This window comes from Triturus cristatus, chromosome 10 (assembly GCF_964204655.1).
Source record: "Triturus cristatus chromosome 10, aTriCri1.1, whole genome shotgun sequence".
NCBI lineage: Eukaryota > Metazoa > Chordata > Amphibia > Caudata > Salamandridae > Triturus > Triturus cristatus.
The window spans coordinates 551,835,742-551,863,429 of record NC_140593.1 but is presented as its reverse complement, the minus strand read 5'-3'; the positions used below and the strand labels follow the sequence as shown (position 1 = coordinate 551,863,429).

General features: G+C 45.1%; 1 protein-coding gene across 2 annotated transcripts in view; it reads right to left on the bottom strand.

Annotated features, from left to right (window-relative positions):
• The window catches only part of WDR48 (WD repeat domain 48), a 589,407-nt gene that overhangs the window by 520,693 nt on the left and 41,026 nt on the right, over positions 1-27,688 (bottom strand). For both annotated transcript variants that reach the window (XM_085632038.1, XM_085632039.1), the window contains exons 2-3: positions 10,878-11,018; positions 237-315 (exon numbers count right to left, since the gene is read on the bottom strand). In XM_085632038.1, the coding sequence (XP_085488164.1) occupies positions 237-315; positions 10,878-11,018 (220 nt within the window). The remainder of the gene's footprint in view (positions 1-236; positions 316-10,877; positions 11,019-27,688) is intronic.

Genomic DNA, 27,688 nt, shown 5'->3' with positions numbered 1-27,688 from the left:
TTAAAATTGTTCTTGGGTTTAGTTAGAAAACGATAAAACAAAATACAGCAGACATGCTGAATTTCTGAGTGCTAGACATGCCATGATTAGAAGCTAAAGCAGCCATGAAGCAAAATGTGGCTTGACCTAGAACAAACTGACTGACATTGATTCAATAAGACGTGAAACCTTTCTAAACTGTACAGATCATGCAGAGTAACAGATTTACTACATTAAGCAAGGAATAAAATACTTACATGTTTTTCCATTACAACACAGCACAATGTCATTTACCCAATCAGTGTGATGCTCCATAGATACTATATAAGGGTCTTGCTGAAATAAACACCAGAACATGCATTAGAGGACTGCACTCCAGCACAGCTGCTTCTACATTCATCACATAGAAAACACTGCATTAAAAACGTATGATGAAGCATGGAAATATATTCAGTACGTAAACAATACTTAACCTATTAGGCAAGCTGTAGTATCCATTAGTGTGGATTTGGTTTCAGGACTAGAGCAAGCATTTGGTATTAACCTTAATTGCCAAACAAAAAGACAGCCACCAAGGCAAACGAAAGCTGCACAACTACCTTCCTTAGAAGTCCCATAAACAATGTTGCCAGAAACAACTACCAACTAAGGACAGTACGAAACACAAACCAGGAACAAGATATTTATTCAGAACCTCTCACATCGATGAATCTTTCTTTGCTGCAAACAGGAGTTAAGTACTAGGGTCTAAATAGTGGTTACGACAGAGTGGTTAAGACAGTCTGGTTAGGATAGTGTAGTAATGAAATAGTGCTTTATGCATCTTAGATTCGTTTTTATCAGTTTACATAGACCTATATTATAGTGTGAAGTTATAGCATATGAAAGGCAAGGAGGGTTTTTCCTTTTTTTATCCAACAACTGTTACCATCCTCCTGGCCTCAGCATTTTGTTCATCTGCCAAATCCCACATCTATACAGTAGTCCATGACTAGTACAGGTGGTAAAGTAGGCGCAGGTGAACTCAAACTGTTCTCCAGAGTGGGAGAGCTGTGCTAGTCAGGAGTGAAGAGAAAAAGGATGGAAGCAGACACCTGATCTGCATTGTACAGGAGCGCATGTCCCTCCACAGTAAACTGACTGTTGGCTGCCATGAGGAGAAGGGGCAGGGCACGCACATTTAGCACTGGATCTTGCAGTGCAGTCATTCACCGTGGTCCAAAACAGGGCCAAGAGGGGTCTGGAGTCTGAAGTGGGCAGTTTAGGAGTTTTCTCCACTGCTCTGGGAAATCGTACCCGTCGGGTACGCACAAATATGCAACACAAGCCTCAACCTGGGGGATTTGCCATACCACTGGAACAGACTAAACAGCAGCGTAGAAAAGTGTCCTAAGCTTCCAAAGGGACCCACTTAGGAAGAGATGGCATTACACACTGGATGTACAAAAAACATAGCTAGGAGTTCTTCGTGACCAGGGGCAGAGGGGGGACAGGTCCAGGTCAATGTGGAAGGTATGGATGTATACTGGCTGCCCAACCTTCTATTTAATGTTAGCAAGAAAACTGTGATAGATTGTCGGATGTGTGGGTTTTGAAGCCCGTCTTGGACATTCAGGAGGGAGGGGGGGGGGGGAGGGGTATTGTGCAACTCCACATCTAAAGGAAGGGTCGACTGCTTAGTTGACTCTTCATCCCACCCTCTTAGACAGAAAGATACTCTAAATACCAAAACTAAAAGGAAACATTACCAAATCTGGCAATATATTTTGGGTAGACCAATCTCCAGATATACTACCGTCATTTCAAAATTGAAAGGATCTATTTACTTTGCAAGTAGTTTTGGAAGACGTGCATTTGACAGTTTCAGGATTTTTTTTCTCTCTTTACAAAAAAAAAAAATCCTGTATAATTTCCCGCAAAGCGAGTCTGAGAGTTTGTTTGCCATATGGACCATTTTTTCCAGAATGGTACTTCACCAAAATACTAAGCAGGTAGTGGAAACATTGCAAACAACAATCTGCATTATCATCTACCTGAATAACATGATTTTCATGTCACAGGACAGGCTCAAGGTGCAAGTACTGGTTTTCATGGCAGTGATCGGACATAAACCCATGGGATAGGGTGGAATTCTTGGGATTCACCAGACACAGAAAGTGCCATTCCAAATCACAAAGTAGACAAAACCGGGAGGTCCAAATTGGAGTTTTGGAGTAAGTACTCTCAAGTACACCAAGATAGTCCTGCAGGGGATCGCATGACTGTTGCTGCTGCCAGTGTCGATTCAAGAACGACCCTCTCTTACATTCAAAAAGTGGCACCTTGCTAGGAGGCTAGGGCCTAGTGGCAGTGGTGGCTGGACCAAATGGGCCCAGGAATGTCAGTGCCAGGACTGTAGGCCTCTGGGTCAAACTGGATGCAGAAAGCCTTTCAACTGCCATAAGCTAGGTGGTTGAAGGATACAAATAGACAATAAGTCACAAGCGAGAGACAAAAAGCATGTTCCCTTATAGTGGCATATGTCACCATGGACTTCTGGCATTACTGTGTGTAACATAGGACCTCAATCTTAGAAGAAGTCCAGGTACAAGAGAAACAGGAGACACACAATTGTGATTTGATGAAGGTCAGAGTTAGCAATCTCCTTGACCAGTGAAATCCTTGTGTCAGAGCGCGGGGACGGAAAAGTTCCTTGCATGGCGATGGACTTGCACCCCTGCCCTTGGTTCCCCAGCTGCAAGGATGTCTGGATCTCTAGTGCTGATGTTTGTGGTCATGAGCAAACACAGATCATTTGCGAGTGCTACGATATAGGCCTGTGTAAGAATATGGGTAATTGGATGAGGATGTGGGGGATGGGGGAGAACCCTTCTCAAGCAGCAATCAATTCTTCTCCGGGTGAAGTCACAAACAAACCCTAAATAGACCTGCGGCGCAACGCTATGTCGAAGGTCCCGTGGACAAGGGCTTGTGTTCCGAAGTCCGTAATCAAAGATGATTTGCGCAGTACGGAGACGAGTCAGTTCTGAGATGTTTCGATGCAGAATCGGGTGTCATCATCAGGGCTTCCATCGATGAGAGATGAAAGGACCTGCACTGAAGACGCAGTGCGCCTCAGAGTTTCTGATGCGGCAGCGGGTCTTTGCAGCAGTTCCAATCCACACAGCAATGAGTTTGTTCTGCTTTGGGCTGCACAGCAGAGGAGATGTGTCAATTCTGCTGGATTCACAGAGGCTGGTAGAGCACTTTAAGCTCAATTCCCCGTGTCCAGGACGGGAGGGGGGGGCACCACTTGGTAGTGTAGACTCACAGTTGGCAGAGTCCAGGAGCAGGAGCAAGGCTGCTGAAGCCTTTTTGTCTCTGAGGTTCAAGTCAGGAGGCCAAACGCTCGGAGTCACTCTGGGTTGAAGAGATGCAGCTCCAGTCCTTCTCACCCAGGTAAAAAGCAGCAGGCATCAAGTTAGCAGCACAGCAAGGCAGGAGTCCAGTAGGGCAACAGTCTGGCGGAGTGACAGTCCTTCAGAGGCTCAGCAGTCTTTCCTAGTAGAGTAGCCACAGGTCCGGAAGTGTACTGAAGAGCCCAACTGTCAACTACACCCAGTCATGTCACCAGAGACAGCCTACAGACACTAAATGGTCAAGGAAGGAAAATGCCAGCTTTCTAATAGGCCAACAATTGGATAGATGGACGCACTCCTGGGTGTAAATAGTATATGAATCTAAAGAAGGTAGGTGGTGCAGATTATCTAATCCTCATACTCGGGAGGATTAACCAAACTCCAAAAGCGCAGTCCTCACAACATGAGTGGTGTCCCCAACTTGCACTCGAGAAGAATAAGTAATTAAATTAATCACTTCTTGGTAAACTTCTCAAACTTTGAGTTTATTAACTGTTCTTTGGTGATATCATTCGTTATTCATTCATAACGGTAATTCTCATTTTGTGACATGGTGAAATTTCACATATGCCCAATGCATTTCGGGCAATTTGTCCTTCGTCAGGGGATAAATTCTGCAACACAGAAGAAACTCAAGTTCAGTACAAAGAATGGCAAGCATGCCAAGATCTTAAACACAGTGTCATATCTGATGGTGACTGAAAAAAGTGATGACATTCATGTAAAGTAGATGCTAATGGTGGTGATCACCCAGAATCACCTTTTACACTTCCGGTACATGTAGTACCAATCTAATAGGGACTTAGAAGTAAACTAAATATGCCAATTGGGTGCAAGTCAAATCTACCATGCTTTAAGAGACAGCACATGTACTTTGTGCCCTTTATCACTGCTAACCAGTGCAGAGTCCTACAGCCAGCAAAATCTAATTCAGCAAAAAAGTGGAGGGCAAAGGAAAAATGTTTGGGTGTGATCCTGCAGAAAGGGCCAGGTCCAAAAGCCCATCTCACGGATTGCCGTCTTGTTGGACCAGGAGGGGTACCCAAAGCGCTACCTTAATAGTAGCGAAAGGCTACTGCCTTTGCCAGGAGTTAAGAAGCACAAGTGCAGTGGTTGCAGCATACCACGTAGTGCCTTTTTACCTGTATCACTGGATTGAGGCCTAAAATCTCACTCATGTATAGTTCCACTGCAGTGCGCTTAACTCATCCTTGGCCTACATTAAGATATTGTGTAGTGGCTATGCAGTTTGTGTGGCTGCATGTGTGTGAGATGTGTGCGCCTATGAACAGTACGCTACATGCAAGACTCTGGGTTCCATTTTGGAGACATAGGGGTGACTGGAGGAGCATGACGAGGAACTAGCCTCTTTAGCAAAGGGTGCTCTTTGATTAAGGGTGAGGTCACTGGGAAGGGGCCTGGGCACATCTCCGGAAGTAGATAGGGCTGACTGATAAGACAATCATAAAGAGTAGGGCTGGGGCCCTGGCAGTGGCTTAAAGAAAGTGGAGGGGGACTACCTCCAAAGTACATGCAGGGGAGGGGCCCTACTACGCTCCAGATGAAGTCTTGAGCTCTCAGGCCAGGGGCCTGCCAGTGCCAGAAGGGGCCCCCAGAGGTCGTTGGCCCCCCCAGTTCTAAAGGGGTTGCGGGGGGTTTGTTACGCCCCTGGGATAACCTTTTGATGAACATATCACTGAAGCTAACATCTGGGTGTTAACCTCTGGTCACTCCCACGGCAGGTATTGTGGGGCTATCAGAATTGGAATGACTTCAGCTGTGACAGACTGCTTTCCGGGGAAGGCAGGGTCAGAGGGGTGGGCCTCAATATAAACTTCAAAGACTCCGACCGTAAATCACATTTGGTGTCTGGAATTCAACTATGAAATGGAGCTTGAAGCCCCCAAAATTGATTACTGTCAAGTAGTCAGTTAGGCTATATGTCGATGAAGAGAAGCCCTAGGGGATTGGGAGCTTTTTCTGCCAGTATTCTCAACTAGGTGAGGAGACATCACCCGGGGAAATTCAAGCCCACTTGCCCCTGGAGCACCAGTGCCTGCCTGCCAGCCGGCCAAGATCAGTGCGCCCCATGAGGAAGAGGAGAGAGCTTGGAGAAAGCACAGGGATCCTGGAAAGTGGTTTCCCATTTCAAGGTGTGAAGAGACTGCTGCTGCACTGGTCGGGCCGTCACCTGTGTGCAGATTCAAGTTGGCGACCCGGTTTGCTAGAGGGGGCTGCCCTTTAGAATGCTTGCCTACGTACGTATCGGGCCATAGCTCGTGTGCAGAGTGAAGTCGGGAAACACGTATGCCAGTGGGGGCTGCTGTGAAGAGGAAATTACTGCTCTACCAATCGGGCCTTCACCCGTGAGTGGAGTGACCACCGTAAAGAACAAGGAACGTTGCCTGGTTCCACCGTCGTGGAGAGGACCCTTTGTGTGCCCGATGCCCAACTGAGGATCGGAACCCATGAGATTGCACCCCCCCAACCCATCTATGTAAATAATCAGAGGACTGATTGAAGGACCAGAAAGCCCCGGGGCAACTTGTTCTGCCTCATAGCGTTTCGGCCGATCAACAATTTAGACCTTTGGAATATCATTATAGAGAGGAAAGTGGGTCTCAGGGTTCTGCCAATCAAACAATAGAGCCCTGACCTCAGGGAACTGGGTGCATTGCTTGAGTATGCTGCATTTTACTTTGCGTTTGTATATAAATACTCCTTTTTCCATAAACGCAAACATTTGGCATGGTCAATGAATGATTTGCTGCTATTGAACGTATTGCAGGTGTGAGCCTGTGTTCGCCCCCCCTCAAGTGCTCCAGGGGTATTTGGCCCGGTTGCTCAGGACCCATAGTAAGTCAGGCCCGGAACATCAAAGGTAAAAAGCCTCAACTCCCACGGTTGGGCCCTCTGAAAGGGGATTGGGAAGGGCTGATTTGGTTCTCATATCAACACTGCAATTCTCAGAGTTTTTTAGTTGGAAGCCAAATTCAAAGTTTCGAACATCCAATGCCTTCATACAGATATACAGTGCAAGGAAGGGGTACACCTTTCCTTTCTTGAAGATTTTGAGTGAGCTCTCAGATCAGGAGGTTTCTGTGATGCCGATTACACCACCTTAGCCAGCTCAAACATGGCATTTTAATTTTTCTAGAGCTTTCTTGATATTTTATGATTATTCCTAATTGAAGGAAGGCTCTTTGCCCAACCACAATGGGGATGCCTTTTCCTCTAATAGCAGATGTAGCAACTGGTAGCCTGAAGGATTTTAGAGTACCTGCTACATCTCAGGATAATCATTAAATGCTGCAGGATTTCTCACTGAATCTTTAACTTTGGCTCAAAAAAGCATAAAAGAACATGAGGCAAGCATGGGCTTAACTGTAGTATTGACAAAGGACAGGAATTTAGGTAGATGTAGTTTACAGCCTTAATTTATTTCCCCAGTTGCTGACTCAAGTTGACTCAACATGCATAGATCAGTCATCTCCTACAGTTGTCATTGGGGCATTTTAGAGTGGATGGTCTAACAGTAAGCCAGATCAAAAATGTGGCCGAGCAAGATCTGAAATTTTTTATCAAAAGATACCGGTAGTCCCTGAAAATTGACTGAGAATAGTTCAAGTAATCCATCTATCACCTTATTGTCTGTTGCTGTCACTCATCGCCACTCATGCCTACTTTTTGGCCATGCACAAAAGAGATAAGTCAAGGAAAACCTACATTGGAGTGATTAGTCACGAGTCTACCCTGAACTTAATTATCTCTCACTCAAATATTTCAATAGGTGAGCAATGATTTATTTCACCTCCTGCCCTTTTGAAAATAAATTCAAATTTGTGACAGCTCTAGAAATAACAAAAACTGATTAGGTTACAGTACTATGCCTGAATCTACCTTGCTGCCCTCTGAAATGCTTAAGAATGCTGCACTCCTGCTTAACCAATGCTAAAGCGAAATTTCAATAATTCTAGCTAACTTACATAGACCAAGGGCATAGACACTCAATAGTAGGAAACAAAGCCTGTTTTTCTATCGGAATAGATGTGCAGATGTGCACCAAGACAGGCAGTAGAATATACAAGAAACATCTAAATATTCCAGGACCACCTACGGCTACGAGCAAGCATGGAAAAACCAATTGGGACCAACTGGCTTTGCCAATGCCCGTTAGTCATGCTGTGCTGCATCAGCAAAATGGATCAGTAAATTAATATAGATATAGATCAGCTCAAAAGTACTTAGCGGTTAGAGGGGCTGCCCTCATGGGAGATTACAAAATGACAAGGCAGTACTAAGGAGGGATTACTAAGTCTGACTAATAAAAAGCCACATCCCAAAAAGGACAATGCACAAGCCAACGAAAAATATAGTTTTTTCGTTGGATACCTTTAATAAAAAAAAAAAAGAGAAACAAAATAAGAAAGGGGGGGGGGGGGGGGAGATAAAAAAGCATTCTTGTTTGGTCCCAAAGCGGACAGGGAGGGGTGGCATAGAGGCCACACCGGGGAGGGATATGGTGAAGCAACACAGGAGGAAAAGAAAAAGCAATGGGGTAGGGCTGAAGCAAAATCAACACAAGGATTCTAGGAAAGCTACAAGGAGGGCGTGGATGGTAGGAGAATGGGAAGAACTATATAGGAGACCACAAGAAAAAGGGGACAGGGAGATGCAGTCGGGCAACAGAGAGCAACAAGGAGTGCATAGAGAGAAATGTAAATGAGAGAGATGGCTGAAACGCACACTCAGCCTCTAATGGAATGCGCTACACAAAAAAGAAGTGCTTGAAAAGCAAGCAAGGGAAGTAGCAATGTCATTCAATCAAATATTGTAAAGAGGCAATGATCTATGGGAGGGACAAACACAAGATTGCCAATCTTATTTGCTTGCAGCTTGTCAATCGAAAGCCATCTAAGGGTAAGCAATAAGCAGACTTCAAGCCCTTCTATGTTCTGGATAAGCCACAATATGCCTGCAACAAATAGTGTAGGCGCTGTCTAGTAGGCTTGACATAAAAAGCTATGCTCCTGGTGAGGGATAAATACTAGGAGGAAGGAAGGCAAGTCACTGAATATGAAGCAAGGTAATGAGATTGGCAAGAAAGCCAAACTGGAGTCAGCAATAGGCAGAAGTATTGTTACGGTACACAAAAGTTATTTCAACAACAGACATAACAAGCATTGGCAAAGCAAATACGTCTCACCTGTGCGAGAGGTATTGGCTTTGTCGAGGTTTTGCTTAGCTGTGTTGTACAATAAGAAGAACAACAACAAGTGGTCCCAAAGTTTCCTCCACAGATAGACCAAAGAGGTTGTGGCTCTTATAATGTAATTTTCTGCGTCACTCAAAAATGTCTTCATGTAATAGTTGCACAACAGAGAAATGAATACTCTTCAGAATGCACCAGATAGAAAGAAACAACCACGATTTTAGAAGAAAAAATTATTTTATAATCTCTGGTTATGAAAGTAGCAAAGTCATCGCAACATATGACAGTATATCAATAGACGGTCGCTCGAGGAAAGGGTGTAAAGAAAAAGTGCTTATGTGTGAAATGAGTGATAGAGGGAGAATTCAAAGGAAGGCAATTTGGAAAACACAATATCACAATTTGCAACAAACACTGGCTGAGACAATGCTGAGAGAAGTACACCAGTGTGGGTGGGCCTGTCTACAGGACAATTGTAGTGTTCATTTTACAGTATGGTGCAGGCATATTCAGAAAGCATCATCCAATATCAGGTGGGGTGGTACACCAAAGTACAGATCCTAGATTAAGGGGTGCGTTCTGTCGAGTATTTATTTATCTCTTGTGCAACTATTACGTGTAAGTCTCACAAACTCTTGGTCTATCAGAGGAGGAACGTTGGTACCAATTGTTGTTCTTATTGAACTATACCCAGGTCCTTTGACGTTTACTGGGTTGCCCCATTAGTTTGTATTCACTGTGTTGTACAACAGCAGAGCTGCTGTGCAGAATGGCTGAAAGGAAGGGAAAAAAGCGATACAACGCAGACAGCACTGACAGCCTAGAAATTCCATGCAACCCATGCGTCACTGTCGAGATCATTAGGCATTAATAACAAACCATACAAGGGAATAAGTAGGTCAATGGATGGCACCCATTGCCAGGCACAGGGAAGGCCTACACTGAGGCACATGGATGCAAAATAAATTATAAATATATGTCAAAAGACTGAATTCTGTTTAAACAAAGATACAAGAGCGGCAGCCAAAAAATAAAGTTGTGATACAAGCTGATGACATAGCTCAGTTGATTGAGCTCCCAAAGCATAGATTTCCATAAGCAATAGGCCAGACATTTCATTTAGACAAAGCCAACTCAGCCTGCAATCCTTCCGAAGTCGATAACATGGGTATCACCGAATTGAGTAATACCCACCACATAATACTGAAGTCTCTAAAGACACACTGCATTGCGGAATACATCATGTGAATAGCCATTATCGCTATTAACACCATGTAACGAATACAAAAGATTTATGAAAACTATATATTTAAAAGTGCATTTCATGCTGCAGCCCTCATGTGAAAGTGGTTGTATTTGCTAAAAATACAGACAGAAAACGGGATTTAAAAAAAAACAAACAAAAGAAAAACCAGTTTTAGATCTTATTTGGACTTGACCTCACAGCATGGGGTGTTTAGTGCATGTGTGTTTAGAAGTGCAACACCACAAAGCCGTGCTGCTGTCCCAAACGCAACGCTTCCTCCTAAAAACAAAAGTACCTCAATCCGAGTGCGAGCAGCGGAAGGACATAATAAAGAAATTGATCAGTACTTGGTCCATGCTTCAGGGAAGAAACCAGCACACAAAGTGGAAGGGAAGCCAGCATGCACTGAGTAATGAGAAGCAATGAAGTCAACCAATGGTAAGTAGTGTGTGGGATCTTAGCCCTTTTTAGGTTTTTTTCTTAAGAAACAAAAGATCTTTTGCAAGCGACAGCAGATGTGCAGTCTCAGGTGAGACCCAAAAATTAATATTTTTTTCATCCAAATGGGAACTGGGTTACCAGTTTATCTTCTGGGGAGTTAGAAGAAAAAGTGAATAGTGCAACTTGGTTGAGAGGTTATTTTTTAAAATTAAAACAACTTTTATGGCAAAATACAATGAATAGTGAATGTGAATGAATAGGCACAAGCGCTCCCATGTTTCAACTTTTTTCAACTACAGTCTTCCCATGCAAGCTCCAAAGCCATCTCACAGTGAATGTACTATTGCTCGTAAGAGAAACACCATGCACATTAGTACGGACTGCGTTAGTTATTACACCATCCTGGGTTTAAAAGTATTGCAGCAATACATTTTGTTAATACTATTATTTATTCTTCTACATTGATTATTTTCAAGCTGAAATGATGTAAATTGTTTTGGGTGTGGGCTCTCGTTGCAATGTGTGCAGTGCCATTGAAATTAATCAACAGTAATCTATACCTGTGGATTTGCAATTAAAACTTCGATTCCACTGTCCATACCTTGTGTTGGTTGACACTCCATATCCTTATTATAGAATCTCGACCAGCAGTAAAGAGCCTGTTTAATGCAGGGTCCAACTGGAGTGCATTTACCCCATTCCGATTGTACTTCTCCACCTCATCTCTAATCACATACGAAACCTGTAACAGATTGATTTAGCAATTAGAAGATATCTGTGAAAGAAGCATCAAGGAATATTGTAAAAGTCAACTTCCACTTAGCTAACTTCGATGACTTTTGGCCTAATCTCAGAAGGACTACAATGTCCACAAAGGTAGCTTTCAAAGTCCCATATCAGTCCAGAGTGCATTCATTCTAACAGCATTCAGTACAACATTAAATTAGAACATGTCTGGTCAATTCAAGGACACTTTCAGTACCCTTCATGTTAGCACTCTACATTCCCACTAGCACAAGCTCCATTCTGGGAAACATTGAAGTATATCTATTTCCTGTAGGTACTGGACAAGAGCAATACAAACTTTCAAGGACTCATTATTTCTATCAATGGACAAGCTTACTTTAGTGATGCCCAATTAAGATCCAGAAGAACTTGATCCACACCAGATTTTATGAATTACCACCAATTCAAGAGTATTATTTGGATTCATTGTATGTAAATTTGTTACATGTATATTCTGGAAATCTTACACTCATCCAGCCTTACTGACCAACAATCGACATGTCTAATTTAGTTTGCCACATCAATGTAGGAGCCTTCCTGTGCTCCATCTATGTATGTGACCTGCTGAGCTCCACAGACAATGCAGGAGTGTTCCAGAGCCTACTTGAGGGGTCAAGAGCAGTTTGTAAACTGAGTAAAAATACACGGACCTCCTGGGTTCACCTAAAGCCAAAGATTTCCATTGAAGACAACATAAGAGCCTCGCAGAGCCTTACTGAAGATACAGTATACCCATTTGGAATCCCATGCACCCAATAACCATACTGAAAAACGAGCACTTGAGCCCAAAGACAAAGTCACGCAACTTTGCATCAGTAAAAACGAATTGCCGCATTACACGATGATACCTGAAGTGTTCAAGATCTCAGTAGCTCTACATTTTAAAACATGTATTTTTGCATCATGTATCAAAACCAGAGGCATTGCAAGACAAACTACCTTGTATAAAATAGTTGTAATGTCAAGAAATTAAAGATATTATAGACATCCTCTTTAGGCCTGTGGTGTCAAAACGGCACAGAACTGCGTCTATACATAATGACAGTCTAAATTAAGAAGCTGCTCTGATCCAAGCGGAACAAGCATTTAGAATTCAATAGGTCTCGCAATTATAATAATAAAAGGCAGTGTCATTTACAATACCAATAGGTCAATCTTTGGCAAAAGCAAGACCTATTGTATTGCAGAACGCAGTGTCCTTGAAGCCGCCGCCGTGCTCACAAAGTAACAAAACAAAAGAAAAAAAAAAAAAAAACACCCCTACAGCTGATCCCGGCATAGATGACCTCTCCAAAAGTATCATGGATCACAGCCTAAAAGTTTGTGCGTAGTGTTCTTTGCTCAGACCCTACACAACGCCGTATACTGCTTAACAGTACGTAACTACAGACGGGAGAAGCATAGTGGTGAGTGAGAGCAAAGGGGAGGCAGAGGGGCCACGGAGAGGTACGTGGGGATCGAATCGTGCAGGTCACACATTTGAATCCAGATGTGACATCTGCATCCAGTCCTACAGAGATCGATCCTGTAGTTGCTATTGTGCATTTTTTTTTTTTATTATCTTGTTTTGTAATGGCCAATTAGCCACAGCATGGCAGCTTGGTGAGTTGCAAGCCTGCTATAGAGATCTGTGTACAACTAGCAGGTTGCGCTTTGAATCGCTGTCTGGCCGACTCAGCCTTTCATCTTCCCGAGGCAGAAAAAGTATTTTGAGTTGGGTGGTAACAAGTGGTATTTAAGCACTAGTAGAAAATTCAGTTTATGGTATGCGCTATAACTTAATTATTCTCATATGAAAAACCCATTTAATCATGTGCATATACTACCTGCTGCTGTTCACCAAGTGCTTGAAAAACACATGCGCTTTGGCATTTTCTGGGGGTGGGGGGCGTGGTGGTGATAGAGGGGTGGGGCTGAAGCGCTTTTTGAGGGAACTACAGTACAACACACCTCAATCCCACTGGAGTTCAAAGCGTGTTTTGCTTTGCCATTAATTTGTGTGTCTGTATACATCTCCTGGCACCGTGCCTTGGCCCCAGTCCAAGCTGCACAGCTGTGACTGCTGCTTGGGCACAAGGCTGTCTCTTACCTCACCTTTCCTGCCAGCAGATGATCGTGAACTCACTGTTTGCTGTTGGCCTCATGATTATTCTGGACTGGAGGCGGTTGCTTTCTAATAACATTCTAGAAGACGTCTGGCAGGAACGCATTGCCCTCTTCATTAAATCTGCATTTTCTGTATAGTGCTTTTTTGCTGTGGTTCACCTGTTTCTAAGCGCCTCAAATGTTTTCAGAAGACATGGAAAAAGTGAGAGCGTACGACAATGAGTTGTCCACGATTCAAGGCTTTGGATGGTGGTGACTAGGGCGGTATTAGAACTCGGATTTCCTGGTTCAACTTCCGCAGTCCACAATTTATAACACTGCACATTACCCTTATATGTCGTTAGAAAGTGGGAATGCAAAGCCTGAGATCAAGGCTGTACGCCCTCGAAAATGGGTTCCTTGTCAGCAGACCTGTGTGGACGGCGCTGGGTACAGAGAGAGGGGGGGGGGGGGGGGGGTTCACTGATACTACATGATCAAGGACGCAGCGGACCAAAAGTTCTGATATTAGGCAAGAGCTGACAATATCAATGCCAGTCCTGTGGAAACTTTTTGGGCCTAGTCCATTAATCCTGCCAAGCGGCCGCTATTGTCTTGTGTGGGCGCGCTGCAAATACCAAAATTAGCCGGCACTGTCCCCATTAGTCAATAAACAAAATTGTGCTCACCCATTTATAATGCCGACCGTGTAACAAGCAAAGTAAAAGGTCCAGTCATTATGGGAGTTAACACATGCAGACAAGGCGGTACCAAGGAGGGACTAACAAGCTAATTTACGAATCAGAAGCCAGCCTTTACGAAGGACAATGACACAAGCCAATGACAAATATGAGCAGAGACTGGGCGGGGCTTGCAGTGCATACTCCAATACAACATGCCTCGCAGAGCACACACGCTGCCTCTAGGCTTGACCTTAAAAGGGCATCAACACCTCATTGAATAAAAGGTATAAAGCATGGAAGGAGCCACTTTTTCCCCTCTTTCCTTATGGAAAACAAGTTGTCCCCTCTTCCATTACTAACTATATCTCTCTCCCTCACTTCCCCTCTCTGTCCCTCCCTCCCTCCTCCCTCCCTCCTCCCTCCTCCCACCCTCCCCTCCCCACCCCCCCTCCCCTCCCCACCCCCCCACCCTCCCCACCCCCCAACCTCACTCCCCACCCCCCAACCTCACTCCCCACCCCCCAACCTCCCTCCCCTCCCCCCCACCCCCCTCCCCTCCCCTCCCCACCCTCCCTCCCCACCCCCCCCACCCTCCCTCCCCACCCCCCCCAGGGAAGGTTTTTCCGAATGAGCAATCTGCATGTGTAACAATCATCGCCTCAGAGTCCTTAACAGAATTTAAAAGTTCTGTTATGATAGCTAGGCAATGTTTCATTCTGTGTCAGGACCAGAGGCAGGGATTATGCTAGTTTAAAGCTTACTTACCACCAAATGAGCCATATCCAACACTGGCTTAAAGTAAAACCTCTTAAAGTTAGAATCAGAGGACCAATAGGCCGCGTTCATGATATCTTCCAGGCAGGCATCCAAATGAAAGCCTTGGAGGCCATCGCTGCACAAGTAGAATGTGCACCAACATTTTTTAAATTGACTCCAGCCTCTTGCATAACTCACCTTACCCAAGAGCTATGGTTGGGCAGGACACCTGTGTAGCTTCCTGGGGGCGATTAGGAGTTGCCTCTCACCCAGGGAACTGAAGACCACGGACATCTCCTCGTAGGCCTCAAGGCATTGAACTACAAACCGCTTAGGAGAGTACGAAAACTCTGGTATTAGATTTTGTATTGTATTTTTAAGGGGCTCGTATGCTGGACCTTCAAGCGCCCCTTGTCCCCCTCCTTGGATGATGCATTAGATTTTGTATGCCTGCGAAGTGTAAAAGACACACCTCAGGGTAAAAGAGACCTTCCAGTAACATTTAGGGCTTGGACAGCTGAAACACGCCTGCACGACACTGCAAAACAACATCACCAGCTTCGCCGAGAGCTCCTTCCTCAACAGGAACCTATTGGATAGCCATGATAGGGAAAGGTTAAGCACCTTATTAACATACAAAACAGCTAAATAACGCGGCTCCAGAGGCAATAATAACCGTATGCCACGTAGAAAGCGACACCCAAAAGGATTTCCCCCCACCAGGGACCCTTCCATGGGTATATGTCCTGCTGAGATAGCCGAATGGAAGGTGTTGATCGAGCGGCTTGCCATACCCTTCTGCGTTAAGCCCCCCCCCCCCGCCCTCCCCCCCGCCCAACGACACCATCTCTTCCAAGTCGAACGGTGACTTTTGATGGTGCTATCGGACAATGCCTTTGACAAGAGGTCTTCAGCCTGTGCCCAAAACTCCTGGGAGCAACCATTGACCCATGGAGTCCACCACACCATCAGATGAGAACCCTCCAGAGCCGGATGGTGTGAGGTCAGATCCGTATAAGAAGAGTCAGAAATAGGGGGAGAGGGATTAGAAAAGCCCATGAATGTTCCAGAAGAACCCAAAATCAAACTTGATATTTCCAAATGGGGGTGACCAAAACCACGTCCGCCTGTTGAAGACAGATCTGGGCTCATGCCCTGGTAGTCATCGAGAACAGGGGAAACGCATAGCCTGCCTCCGGCTCGCAGCCCTGTAAAAATGCATCAGTCCCCCCAGGTCATTGACATACCAGATGGCCGAAATGTTGTCCATCTTTAATAGGACATAGGACTGAATCTTGTCTTGAGTCCAACAACAGACCGCAAAGGACCCTGCCAGAAACTCCAAACAGTTGATATGCAACCTCTGCTCTTGAAAAGACCACAACCCTCCTGAGGAAAATACACCACACCACGCGCTCCAGACTGACCTACTGACATCGGACTCTATAATAAGATCTGGAGGCAAACCAAAAATCGTTCAATGCTTTCATTTGGGAAAGCCACCAAGGAATCTCTTACCGTGTCCTCAGAAAGGATGACCAACTGGGAGTAAGAGTCCCTTTAGCAGGTGTGCGCCTTCACGTGCTGAAGGGCCCAATAGTGCAGGGGTCCCAAGAAATATGGGTTGGATGGATGACGAAAGGAGACCCACCAGGTGAGCAATCTGCCGCAAGGACACTCTGTCTGGCCAATGTTCGCTGAACCTTGTGTCGGATCTTGGCTACCTTCCAAAGGAGGAGACATAGTAGCCTCGGGGGGAGTCTTTGATGAACCCAGAAAAAACACTTTCTTAGCTAGAGTCAGAAGGGATTTCTTATTGTTGATCACAAAGCCAAGTCTTTGGAGCAGGTTGACTGCCACTTGCAGCTGGGCTGACAACGGTCTGGATCCTGTCAGGATTAGCATATAATTAAGTAAATAATGAGGCGGATCCCCTGTGCCTAGGTATTCCACTACTGGTTTGAGCACCTTCGTGAAGCACCACTGAGCGCAGTAGAGGCCGAAGGGCAGGGTTATAAACTGAAATGTCGGATGCTGTCAGAGGAACTGGAGGCATCTTCTGTGTGGAGAGAAAATTGGAGTAGCTAAATAAAGCTTATTTTGGGTCCTGGCAGACCAACCGATCTGCGGGGCGTAAAACATCTTAAAGAAGGTGTATACCCTCCATTTTGAAGTGGCGGTAAACCAACCACTCATTGAATTTGTGTATATTTATTAGCGTTCTCTGTGCCAGTTTGTCTTGTCGACCAGGAAAAGATTGCTTATGAAGCCACGTGAGTTGGGGGTGGTAGGACAAATAGCTCCCTTTCAGAGTAGCAAGGTAACATCGGTGCCCACCAGTTCCGCCTCTTATTGCGCAAACTGGAGCGGTCTGGGCTGTGTGACCTGGTGCAGGGATCTGCAGAACTATATATGAAACCCCTGAACTGCTTAAGGGACCCACGCCTCACTTGCAACTGACTGCCAAACATGGAAAAAAACGCCCCAGACGGTCTCCTACTTTTTATGAGGGAAGAAGGGTTAACACTCATCGGAATTGGAGGCAGCATCAAACTCCTTGTGTCCTGAAGCACCGTCCACGGGCCCAGTAGAAATTCCCCACACAGGTTTGATCTTGATACCCGTGCCTGGAGCCTTGCCCTGTAGGATGATACTGGGAGGAGGATTGGCTGGCTGAGTGGCCCCTGACTGGGGCGGGAGGGGAAAATCCATTTTATGGAGGACTGGGCCTTGTCCAGGGAAGTAAAGGCATTGACAAACTTCTCCAGTTACTCAATAAAAGGCACACTGAAGAGCCCCCCCTTGCACAACAGCTCCTGCCTCAAAGTCAGCAAGGTAATCAATCTTGGGATCCACTTTAATTAAGAAGCAACAGCGTTTGGTGGACAGCGCGGAATTGGTATTGCCCATGAAGGAAAATGCCACGCTGCGCACAACCAGAGAGGACCTCTGGGGATAAGAGGGATGCTGAAGCCTTGGCGCCCTCCATCATGTCAAGTACTTTGGTTAAGGGGCCAAGGGCGTCCAGGAGTGTATCCTGGCAAACCCGCCAGGACCCCTTAATGACCTTTTTGGGGTCTTTTATGAATTTAGCCAAAAAAGGTGGCCATTCTGGGTTCATGGCCACAATACCTTCCAACGATGGATGAGGGCATTCGGCCTTGAGATAATTACAAACCTTTTTCCCCCACAAAGGGGTTCTGATCCACTCAGTCACGTAATTTGCCACCTTCGTGGAGGAAGCCCACTCAGAGGAACAGGGATGGAGGAGTTCCTCTGGGTTAAGCATGTCCGACTCGCAGTCAGGGGCATTGGGGCCAGGGGCCAAGGAGTGGGGCACCAAGGCCGGGAAGGGCCAGCATCATGATTAGTGTCTCTGTAGGCATCAACATCATCATCCGGGAAGGAGGAGACACCTGTTCGATTGACCCCTTTGCGGAGTCTTCGGGAACAGGAGAAGGCTGGGATTGCTCCAGGAATGCTTTTCTGAGTCACGCAAAGGAGTCATGGTCAACCCCTTCCTCTTGGACCGGGACCGAATCATTATCCACAGGTTGGGCAGGGGTTGACTGCAGGACCCTGGGAATTGGCCAGTTTTGCACATTTGCAGTTTATCTGTTAAGATAAATGTTGTATCATGGGGGACATGACCTCTTCCACCGCCTGATAGATCAAGGTGTCTACAGCATCAAAACTCATCATCCCTTTTGAGGGAAGCCAGGGCATCCCCTTCACACTGGACATCGCCCTCCTCTTCCGTGCCACAGGCCAGGTGGAAGCAGACAATAGCAGAAAAGGGCAGCTGAACTGCTGTGAATTAAAGCCTATGAGCAGCGCTACTGGGAGAGCATGGAAGGGGTGATTCAGTGCATAGTGCTATTAATTTTCGTGCTGGGTGCCCAGAAGGTCAATAGTGGGCAGAGCCTCTCGTTAGTATGAGGTCTAAGCCTCATGGGACACCACTCCCCTTAGTGTTAATATCTTGAAACTGGGGTGAGAATAGTTGCCTGGGAGCGTGTCCCACTAAGGCTTTCACAGCCTTAAACACTGATACAGGCCCCTTTTGGGCAATATTTGAAGAACACTCACTAAGCAAGAAGGGCTTAAAATGTCTCAGGCTCAGGCAAGCGGTGCGTGATTCTGGCTCCTTTCCCTGACATGAACTCCAAAATCGCGGGACGCAAAACCATAGAAAAACAGTGCTACTACAGCGCCACCTAGTAATGGGAGGACTCCTCCACACTCCGCAATTACCAGGGATGTAATGCAGTCTCGTAGGAGCGCTAAGTGATCTGCGACGCTGTATATACACTCACACGGAGTATGAAACCCCTCAACAACATATATAAAAGCATGAGAGAAAAGCAAATGCCATTTATCTGTGCTGCAAATAAGAAAGAAATGCATTAAGAACAGAGGAGAAGGACTATAATGCAGACGCTGCCTTGTGACTGGACACCTGTTGGGCTGTGGGACTGCATAGTCCATGGTTTGTTTAGGTCTCGCCTGAGCCAGCGCGCATGCGCTGCTCAGGGAGGCTTTAGGAAGGGCTTTTAAATTCTAAACACACGCTCGTGCGTGTGTTTTTTTTTAATTTTCTTTTTTTAATCACCCGCAATTGGCCTTTGCATGCGTCTTTCTAAGACAGACAGCACGCAATTGGGCCAAGGCGGGTGATTGTCCCGCCTTCTTCGTTACCTGGCCTAGGGTGCTTGGGAGAGAGCATTAATGCCATCTGTTTCCAATTATAGCATTCCCGCTATTTGGAAATAGATGGCGCGATGGCGATCAGCGCTGGTCGCGCTGGTTTTTCACCTGGAAGTTGGCGAGATGGTGGTCTGATGTATTTTTGGTGGTTTTAGCCAGGCGCTCACAACAGTAAAAACATACGCAATTGCTTTGTTATTTCATCCTATTTCAAACTTGCCTGCCACCACATTCTGCCATTAAAACAGCCAAAGCTCCTTTATAATATTGGTAAACCTTAATTAAATGGGAGTTCTTTTTTACGTTGGCACCTTTCACTGCGTCACTCTTGACTCGATCACAAGAGTGATAACTTGTTAGCAAATGCTATTTATTTGAAGACAAATAACATGAACTTAGACATACATGGCAGGGGAGGTGCAGCGGTTTAGTTGGTTTGCGGAGCTCTCATAACCATTTAACTGTCAGTGTGTTTGAACAAACGGCTAGTGCTGCCTGACGTGAGCAGTGAAAGGCTTTGCTGTTTTCCATAATCTTTATGAAATGTTAAGTGTGGGGGTGCTGCAGCCCCAGCAGCGCCACTACTTACAGCGACTCTGTCCGTGGGGGAAGGGGGCTTTGCTCCAATTTACTGCGCTCTTTCTCTCTGTTGGAGGAGGTTTATGTGCGTATCCTGCCTAGTGGTCGTATACCAGTCTGTATCTATCTGGTCATGGAAGTATCATGCCTGGTGCCTATCATAGCTCTTTGGTGCTGATGGGGCACTTTGCGGGTGGGGGATGGGGTTGTTTTTTCTGTTTGCCCTCCTCTGCCCTTCTGGTCAGCGGGCCGGGGGATTCGCTTGCCCTAGCTGGTCCGTGGGGTGCTTCACCACTCTCAGTTGCCTCCTACTGTCGTGTTAAAGGAGTCTCGCACCTCTCGGTCCCATACTTTTTCGGGGAAGGTGTGTGGGGGAGGGAAGGGCATGTGTGTGATGAAAGTGCTCTGCCTTATATTTTCTCATGGCCTCTCTTCATCATAAAGACCCCTATATGGGTAGGTTATTTATGACTGTTAAGATCTCGAAATGGCCTAATTTCCCGACACACTTCTCCCTCTGTCCTCATCTCATTTTGCTCCGCACACACCTCTCACTCTCCTTTTTTCTTTACTTCTCCGTCTCCCTCCCCTCTACTTTTTCCTAACACATTTCTTAACGCATTTCCCTCACTACCTCCCGTCCTTTCCCTCACACTACCCATACTCAACCCTTTTCTGCACATCGCAATGCAACCTTTCTTTCCTCCCCACGCACCTCGATGCTTGTTCCCTTTGCTGTCACTGACGTCCCCTCACACACTTCTCGCGCTACCTTCTCTGCTTTACCAACACATAGGTAATCAGGAATAATTGGCGCATCCGATAAACTGGCCCGGGGCCCAGGAGTGCCAGGAGCCCTTTGCTCCATAGTAAAGGCTATTTTTTAATATCCAACCATAGTGCGGGGAGTCCATTTTCTTTGCTTGCAGTAAGGCGCTGGCACCCTTGTTACGCCGTTGCACGTCACTCTTGTTTGCTTTTGTCCTTACAAACACAATGATCTCCCTTCTTTCCTCCCTTCTGCTTGCTTTTCTTTCTCCTTATTTCCACAACCCTATCAGACATTCCTTTGCCACGCATATGGCTTTTTCTTTTTTCTCACTCTGCCATCTCTTCATCCCGTCACATACTTGATTGTTTTGCACCTGACCCGCATTTCCCTTTGGAGCCCCAGCCTCCCTTTTCATTCACGTGCTCACCATTCTCTTGTCTACTTTTGTCCTGCAGCACATCCCACTCTTTCCCTGATTCAGTCCCTCTCACATCCCTGTGCTCCTTCTCTCCAAACCCCACATTTCTCTACTTTCCCCTCACACACATCCTTTTCTTCTATACTGCTTCCCTCTAACATTTCCATTGTTCCCTTGCAAAAAGGGCCCCTCACACCCTTTCTGGTGCTCTCTCCAAAAGGATATTGTGCTGCATAATTAAATACTTATAGGGTCCCAAAGGCGAGAGCTATTGGCTATGCCAATGCTTGTTTTACCGTTCCCAGCATTGCATGGGAAATATGGTGCTTGTTTGAATAAAATGAAAAGGGCTCCTGTGCATAAAGTGAAGAAAGCTAAAGCATAATCCTTGCCTCCGGTCCCTTGCATCAGCAACTCAACAGTGTCAAAACAATGCACCGGCAAAGACTTAGAAACTAGTCAACTAAGGACATCATTTTAAATATGTCAATCTGTATGACCACTCACTAGTCATACACAGATTTTAGGAATACATCACTGGGACATATGACTGTAAAAAGAAAATGGCACAAACAGCATTCTTGCAAGCCCTACTAATGCAGGCAGTATGCTACTGGCTTCGCAATAGCACTACCTCATACAGAATTTACCCTTACATCCTACTGCTTTTGTGGTCCAGCAGGATGCCACGCAGTAATTTTTGGCAGTTGAAAAACTATAAACAAGCTGTGGCGCACCCGAGCAGAGGCTGCCTGAACATTCTATCACACATATTTACGATATGAGGACGTCAACCTGCATTCTCAATCCAGTTTAAACTTTATATATCACCATTTGCTGACAAATGTATGCGATCTTGATTACTATTCTCCTCGTTCTATTATGCAGCAGTGAAACATCAACCTGGTCTACATGCAGTCCTTCAGAAGGCTGCTGTGCTGGTGATCATGGTGCGACTCCGTGTTACAGAGAACTTTTTCCAATCGCGGCTTATTTACAAAATAAATACACTTGGGCCGTCGCCTCAATTTAATTAAACTACTTGGGCTGCACTCTTTTTTTCAGTGGGAAGATTAACCCACTATGCCATCTCACAGACTATTTTCTGGCAAAATCTATCTACTTCTAATGGGAGTGGAGTAACACTCAGTGGCAATATTGGTGCCAACGGAACTTTGTAAATTAGTTCAAAGGTCAATTGCGGTTAGGTCATAGTTCGAAATATATTTCAAAACCTCCAAAAATCCTATTTTTGTCACAAATTGTTGCCAAACATGAAGACAGTTTAGTGTTCCGTTGTGTGAGGTCATAAATTTACATTTCTGTTTTGCCACAGTGAGCTTAATTTGAGCCGGTGCTTGGCATCAGCACTTAATTAGCTCTGGTTTAAATTGTTTGTATGTCTGCGGGTGGAAAAAAAAGCTATTAGGTTTTTTATGAAGGCCCTCACCCACCAACCTAGTTGGTGGCATGCTTCATCATTGGGCCCCACCCGAAGTACCGAGTGTACCTCAGGTGTGCTTCGACGCCAGATTACTGCGGAGCGGGTTTTTTTGGTTCGTGAGGGTGCTGTGAGTGTGCTCTGAGTGAGGTTTAAAATACTGTCCTGGGTGTCCCAAAGACTGTTTTAATGGTGGGACCCAGGCAGTCGATAAAAACAAAGGCTGTGGGACGTGCACAGTAGGCTTATGGCCTCCGACGTCCTGTGCGGTCAACTAGTTTCAGCCAGGCCTTTTCTTCTACTGGCTTTCGTTAGGACCTTATATGTGTGGGGTGTTACAGGGGTAGTTATGAGTTGGTCAGTGCCCTGTGTGTAAAGCACACGCTACGGTGCTTATATGTGCAAGAGGTGTTTCCTCTCGGGTTGTACCTGTAGGGGGTAAAAAAATAGGGGGGGGGGGGGGGGGGACAGACATAAGATTTAAGTAAAGGCTCCGAGTAGTGGGCCTGGGGCCCACCATTAAAACAGTCTTTGGGACACTCAGGACAGTATTTTAAACCTCACTCAGAGCGCACTCTCAGCACCCTCACGAACCAAAACAATCCACCTCACAGTAATCTGGCGTCGAAGCACACCTGAGGTACACTCGGTACCTCGGGTGGGGCCCAATGATGAAGCATGCCACCAACTAGGTTGGTGGGTGAGGGACTTCATAAAAAAACTGTTTTTTTTTTCTTTTTTTCCCACCCGCAGACATACAAACAATTTAAACCAGAGCTAGTTCTCATTGATTACTAACACATAAACTGGGGAAACGGACTAGCCTCTCTAGTTCTCCTCTCTCTTTTTGATTATAACACCAGCACTTAATTGCCAGCATGATGCTTATGACAGTTTAATACATGACGGAATTCCGAATGCATTTTTCACGCAAGCCTTCCGGACTCAGTCATTTGAACAAATGCATCTTTAGCACGCATTTCTTCTGCATGCATGTAGTTTTAACGACTAGCCTTAGGGGGGCGCTGGATATTGGAATAGTTCAATTTACTATTCCAACTACAGTCTGCGTAACAGTAGAGAAGGTGTTAGACTTTAATTCCAACACCATTCCACCATTGCTATAGACGCATTTGTTTTGTTGCCGGCGCTGTGAAGAGACAGAGCAATTACAGCTTTGCCCTAAAGGAAGTCTCCCATTACAGTCTGCCACATGGTGGCGCGGTCTGTCTAGTTGCATGAGCACAACAACTGCTGTTTATTAATTCAATTTACATTTACAATAACTAATATCTGCTCTTCCAAGCCATTCTTATAGCTCTGGAGGCCTGGTATACTATGAATTATCAAACTTGTAAGAGTGTGATAGTTGTTGTGCTGGCAAGGTCACTGGGAGTGCTGGCAGGGGCAACGGTAGTGTCCTACTGACAAGCACCCTTGCACGAATTTTTTCTTTTTTTTTTTACAAAGTGCTTCCTTTGTGTGATGTCACAATATCCATTTTCCTGTAAGGCTGCATGCTTTCCAATCTCAAGGTGTTTGGAGATAGGCCACCTCTTTTAAGAAGTCCTAGCGCTTGCCAAATTCAGCATCTGACCCGTAGCTTTTAAGGAAGCCTGAGCAGGCCTCTCCTGTTTACTGCCACTTCTGCATTGAAACAAACAAAAACAATGTCCAGCGAAGGAGCGTCACTGGCAAGTGAGACCAGACATGATCACGTTACAGGTGAGCAGGGCAGAGAGCGGGAGAGGCAGTTTTAGAGTGAAATCTCACTTTTTAATTCACATCCAGTTATAAAATCAATTTAGATAGTTTGTGAAGCTCAATATGATTGGGTCTGTAAAGTGGTTCGCATTCAATCTTTGCAAGTGGTACTGTGTCTATCAGGAAACTGCGTGTAGTAGGCTGTGCAACATATCCCAGCTGGTTTCAACAGCCCTGCCACTTCACTGTCTCTTGTAGTTCTGGAAGAAAGAGTCCAGTGTTTTTCTTTTCTTCCATTCTTTAACTTTGATTTATTTTTTAGTCATCTTTGTGTGTAGGTCTTCAGACTACAGTAATCCAAAGTCCATAGTACCTTTTCTTCGCGCAATTAAGAATTGTAGGTTTCTGTAATGTGTACTATAAAGAGTTGTTGTACTAGTTATATGTACACCATCCTGCTAGGAAGCACCCATAATGTCCAAGTAAAGTTGCATGCAATTGTTAAATCTTTATTGCAACCATATGGAAGCCACCTTTAGGTGGTGGTGTGTTCGTTTCCCCGTTTTTAGGTCTCGCCTACGCACTACGCAGCACGCATGCGCTGCTTAGGAGGAGACCTCTTGGAATCAATTCGCTTTTTCACCCAAAAACATGCACGATTTGCATTGCTTTCAATGGCAACGCGTGTACGTTTGGCGATTCCCTTGCGGGAGCGAGCTTTCGCGACATCTGTTTGTAATTAACTTCCAAACAGATGGTGCCCCTGCTCGTTCCCGCAAGGGAAACGCTGTGTTTGTCTGGCAGGCCGTGTCAGTTTCCTTTCCTTGTGCTGTTTACCTCTGCGAGTGAAAAGGAGCGAAGTCATCTTTAGGCACAAAGAAGGAACACTGACTAATTACGCATTTCCCACAAGACTGCAGAACCCCCAGTCTCTACAAAATAAGCAAACATTACAGATATTACTGTTTGCTGTGGTGCCTTGTTTTTCAATTGCAGGCGGACAGCGCCTGTTTTTTCACTACAGCCTCTCAATACAATGTACTGTGCACAACAATGCTCCTCTGATTCGTGTCCGGGTGTCGTTTGTTCTCGAGGTGCACGTGAAGCACACGCTCTCCGCACCCTGTAGAAACCCTCAACATCTTGTGGTCCTGGGCAAAATAGTTAATCTCCCTGTGCCTAACAAAATCAATGTTCCATCTGTAACGCCACTGGTGCTCATGTAAAGCGCTCAGATACTTTTGGTCAAATCTGCGCTATTTAAAAAAACTTTGAAAAAATAATTAATAAACACCAGTGACGTTATTACTTATTTGCATCGTCCCCAGTCTCATTTGGAAATTTCAATGTAGAATTCACTGGTAAAGTCACACGGAATCAAGCACACCCTCTCCGCACCCTCCCTCTGCATTGGGAGCTTAGAGAGCGAAGCTCGTGCGACTGTGAGAATCACCAAGAGGGCAGCCTTTGGGCGCTTTGCTGACTGCACACCAAGCGGGGAACAATAGGGCAGATTTTTAACACAGTGCTTCTTACTGTGGATTCCTCTGGAAAATGTTTTAATGAGGTCTTGTAAAAACACCAGATGCCCAGCACAGCTTTGTCGCAATAGTTTATACATTACAATGACCTGGTTTAATATGGTCGTTCAGTTGTACATAATGCTTTATTGGTCATATAAAAGGTAACAAAAATGCTTCTGACACTTCTTTATTATAACTTTTCAGCAAGCTGCACACTTCTCTACAGCACAGCTTAAAGACATAGGCAAAATCAATATCTCTGGCTAAACACTTATACGGTCCCAAAGGCGAGAGCTATTGGCTATGCCAATGCTGGTTTTGTTTTTGTGGTACATGCTGCAATATAAAAGAAGAAATGTAACCACTGCATCAGCTTGCCAAGTCCAGAGTTAGTGACTTTACCAGTTCCTGCTGGAACTGTGTGCGGCCACACCAACTACTTCAGAAATTCATGTGTTGCATAGTAAAGGATTAGGATTTAGCCTGAGGATGGGGGCTACTTCCTGAGTGTCATAATGTAATTTCCACTGTCATCACTGTGAAAAGATACAATTTCCAAATATCAGTAAGCTAATTAGCAATTTCAAAACCTCGAAAACCCTGCCTATTATTTATCTAAGAATGTTGGCAAATATGACGAGAGTTGTTCACAGAAATATTCAACCAAGACCAAACTATGGCAAGGAATTTTCCACTGGTACAGTTTCATAGACTAGGTTTTATTATAATCAAGCTATCTTTTAAAAAAATTAAACTTCTTTCCGACACTGAATTGGTTATAGACACTAAGATCCGGAACAAGTATTTAGCGTACACTGATTTACTGCTGTCCATCAAGAAATGTGTGCAGGCATGGGGGAAACTGGTTCAAACGGTTGCTACAGATCACTCTGTTAACTTCTTAAAGTGGCACTGAAGGTAGTGTCACATGTTAATGTCCAACGGGTTCTCAAAGCTCTACATTTTGGTGGTAATGCTGTGGAGGACTTTTATGGACCATGAGGTCTTGAATATTAGTCAAGAGATACATATTCTGCACAAATAAATGATGAGATCTGTATTAGCTGTGTCAAACAAATAAAAATCAACTTATACTGGATGTTCGGCTGCAATGTCCCAATGTTTTCTAGATTGGACTGTGAATATTCCGGTGAATCCACTAGCCCCGTCATTCACTCTGGATGTTTTTGTGTATCCTTAATATCTTTAGGTGCCAACCGATCAGTAACTTTCCTAGACAGATGCCCGATCCAGAAGCTGCAATAGATGTTGTGGAGAACAGAGACAGTTAAGTGCTTGCCTAACCCTTTAACCCACTCGGAAATAAGAAAAACCCTAAAATTCAGCCATACTGACTGAAGTAAAACCTCTTTGGAATACATTACATGTCAGGCCTCAACTGAAAATCATGTAGAGATAGGCCAGAATGTTTCCTCCTATCAAAGGATTGGCCCATTCTAGTAAAGAGTGGGATTGCTTGTGTGTATACACATACACAGGAGTGAGGTTATGAATTGTTAAGACCTTGAGTTGTGTGCGTCATTTTGCTTTTAATTTTAAAAGCATTGATAAAGGCATTGATGCCGAAACGAGTCTGCTTAAATTAAAAGATAGTCTTACCCCCGTAAGTGCTCTGCAATTTTCATGATATTATATATCACCACACAAGTTGCCCTGCAATGAGGACGCACTCCTCCAACAGGTGAGTTGACACAACCTTTATTGCAAGGAAACCAGCACAACAGCCGGCTGTTTACTTAGTCCTTGCCGACGTGTTTCATAGCTTTCGCGCTCCTTCATGGGTGTTCGCTCACACATATCTGACTCCCATCATTCACTGCATAGTCTCATACTTTTAAAGGACTCCATAATGGTGTCCGCTGGGAAATGTGGTTAATTTCTGCCATAGTTAATATCCTCCAGTGGATTTGGTGCATAACAAACTAATAAAAGACTGT